A 2,988-nucleotide genomic window follows, 5' to 3' on the forward strand; every position below is an offset into this window, starting at 1 on the left:
TTTGCATAATGAAGTGCGCACTGCCGAATGCACATGTCATAGAGCACCGTTGTTAAAGCCTTCCTAGAAGGGCCTACTGTCTGTCTGTAAGCTAAGATGTAAAATGCAGAAATGTCATTGGCGGATAGATTGAGCTCACTGTATAGTTACCAGCCAATCACAGACCGTAAAGGGGGACTACAAAAAGAGGGAAAACCCTCACACCTGCGTTACTGCCACAGCGCCAGTCAAGTGAAGGTTACTGTCAAGCACTCTCGCTACGAGATTTTACAATATATATTGATTTTGAGAAGTTAAAGATAACGGAAATACCAGTCATCTAGACCTTCAACACTATGCTATGTTAACCACGACTCATGGCTCGACAGTTGCATTTATAGACTCCAGTTATTGAGGACAATAGCGAAACAGTCTGACCTGAATCATGACGGTATTGATGCTATCTTCTAACAATGTCACATCTTTCCATGATGCTTCTGATGATGGACATGAGCACGAAGAAGATGCATCTGGTTTTCTTGCCTATGATCTGATAGCAATCACTCTCATCATCCTGTCCGACGCTCTGATCATTCTTTGTAATATATTCTTGCTCCTCGTTCTAAGGCGTAGGTACAATTATGACATTGGTGACGTGGAAGTGTTCTTGTATCGAATCATGGCCTCCACGGACATTGTTGCAGGCATAGCGAGCACGTCCTTTCAGTTTTACTCAGAGCCTAACTTTTTTAACGAAAATAATACCCCTTCTGCAGAATTGTGTCTCACACTTTTGTTCTTCTGTTTCTACTTTGCCAACCTTTCGGCATGGCTGCAGTGTCTCATAACTATGAATAGGGTGATACTCATTTCCCGACCACTGCATTACATTCAAATAGTCAGCGTAAAGAGGGCTGCAATATTGTTGTTGGTCAGCACGATTATCTCGCTCAACTGTGCCACATATCTACCACTCCCGTCGTTCCCTTACACAAATACGGGTCTCTCATTTTGTCGTGACGGTATTTTTGACCAGCCATCTTTGAGTCTTGATCTCGGGATCCTCATCGCTTGCATCGCGTGTCCAGCCGTGCTCACATCAGCTCTCAACGTCCACCTTCTAATCATCGCTCGCAGACACATTCGTACTGTGTCTGCCATGGATTCGACGTCAACGAGTGCGACAGGAGAGATTGGACAACAAGCTGCACCAGTCCTACGTGGAAGGCCACATACTAGTAAACGGGGCATTACCACCGTTATATTGCTTTTCATCACTTCTTATTTTTATGTTATATTCAGCGCTTTGTATGTTGCAACGCACCCATTTCTTTCGACCTATTTGTCACACGTGATCGTTTCGAATTTACTGTATTTACTATCACTCAGTAGCTTTTGGTGGAAGCTTTTTGTACTGATTCTCACCGATTCTCTGTTTAGAAAAACAGCAAAAAATGCCTGGGTGGATTTGAAAAGATCCCTGTGCTCTTTCAACTGACTTCTTTGTTTTACTAGGAGACATACATGCACCCGTCTTGAAAATAAACTAATCTTTAAGATAATATTTTAAAGGATACATGAAACAAGGTTTTCATTTTGCAAACTTTGCTGGATGCCAGGCATGCCATTCAAAGATGATTTTACATCGTGTATATTTCTCTAAATAATTTTTCCTTGACATTATCGTACCGTGTATGGGGAAAGTTTAACAAGACAGATTTGGATTGTAGAGACCCCAGAATCAATGTGCGATAATAGTTCTCAAAATGAAAACCATAGTCCTACTACCCCAAAAGAACGTCCTTAAAACAGACTTGAAAAAAGACTTAAAACAGACGTGTGTGTGTTTGTTGTTGTTGTTGTTTTAGTTTTCAACATTTGCAAATTTTCTTTTGGATATAAATGGGCAACTGATAACGCCTTAGATAGAGATACGGACATGTTATTACCAAAACATACTTAATTTTTTTTTCAAACTTTGTTTTGAGTATTTTTTTTTCTCCAATTCATGTACATGTACTAGTTCGCTTGATACGTTGTGGCTTTTGCGAGTTTTTGCCACGGGTTTGTATTATTTGACTTGCGAATTTGTATCTTCGTTTTCCCCAGGGAAAGGGTTATTTTTTTTTTCCTGAAAGCGGACCCTTTCCCTCAGAAAAGACTACCCTGTTTTTTTTTTATTTTTGATTTGATTCGACTTATTGTGTACTGCAAAATCGCTGTACATGCACAAATGTGTAAATGTGTGCACATATTGTTGACATACCTGCATGCATAAAGTTTTTTTTTTTCTACAAAGTAATTTTGTCTCCACTCGATTTACAATGCGTGGATAACAAAAGGCATCAGCTATACAATGAATAGTACAGAGGAGGTGCTCAAGGTTTACAAAAGGTTACATTACTTGGCATCGATCACTGAGCAGCACGGCGAGACAAAATGTTTTTCTCACTCGGGTGCAGATGAACAATTTCAAACGCCAGGTCATGGTTGATCACATGGTTACGTAAGAGATTAAGTAGTGGGATATTTACATCAGGGAATCTAATGTACAGCACACTTATAACCACACTCCCATTGGCATCATAGGTAACTGATATCCAGAGAGCATACATTTTTTACAACTTTCAGAAAAGAAAAGAAAAAAGAAAGATAAAAAAAGGAAAAGAAAAAAATAATGAATAAGACGGAATAAACAGATAATAGTAAATAACACAGAATAATATAGTTTAAGATAGTTTGGGAACAAAATAATGTTCTTTCATGATTACTGATTCCATGGAAAGTCTATTGGTTTGAAATCACATCATTTATCTTTGTGCACTAGTCAAATGAGTTTTGTCAAAACAAGTCATTCTACACCCTTTTTTCCCCCTTGACGAAGTGATATACCCAGTTTGTTGATACGGTCAGCATTTTTCGACCATTTTCAATAGAATCAGTATAGATATTAGCATGACCCAAACACGGTCGGGATAAGAGCAAGTTTGGCTTCCCATGACACGACCC

The 2,988-nt window shown here is 39.1% G+C and overlaps 1 protein-coding gene across 1 annotated transcript; it reads left to right on the forward strand.

Annotated features, from left to right (window-relative positions):
• The first annotated feature begins 424 nt into the window (after positions 1–424).
• LOC140245970 (uncharacterized) lies at positions 425–1,477 on the forward strand. The gene has a single exon (XM_072325420.1). The coding sequence runs from the start codon at positions 425–427 to the stop codon at positions 1,475–1,477; it is 1,053 nt and encodes a 350-aa protein (XP_072181521.1).
• Positions 1,478–2,988: the final 1,511 nt, after the last annotated feature.

This window comes from Diadema setosum, chromosome 2 (assembly GCF_964275005.1).
Source record: "Diadema setosum chromosome 2, eeDiaSeto1, whole genome shotgun sequence".
Taxonomy (NCBI): domain Eukaryota; kingdom Metazoa; phylum Echinodermata; class Echinoidea; order Diadematoida; family Diadematidae; genus Diadema; species Diadema setosum.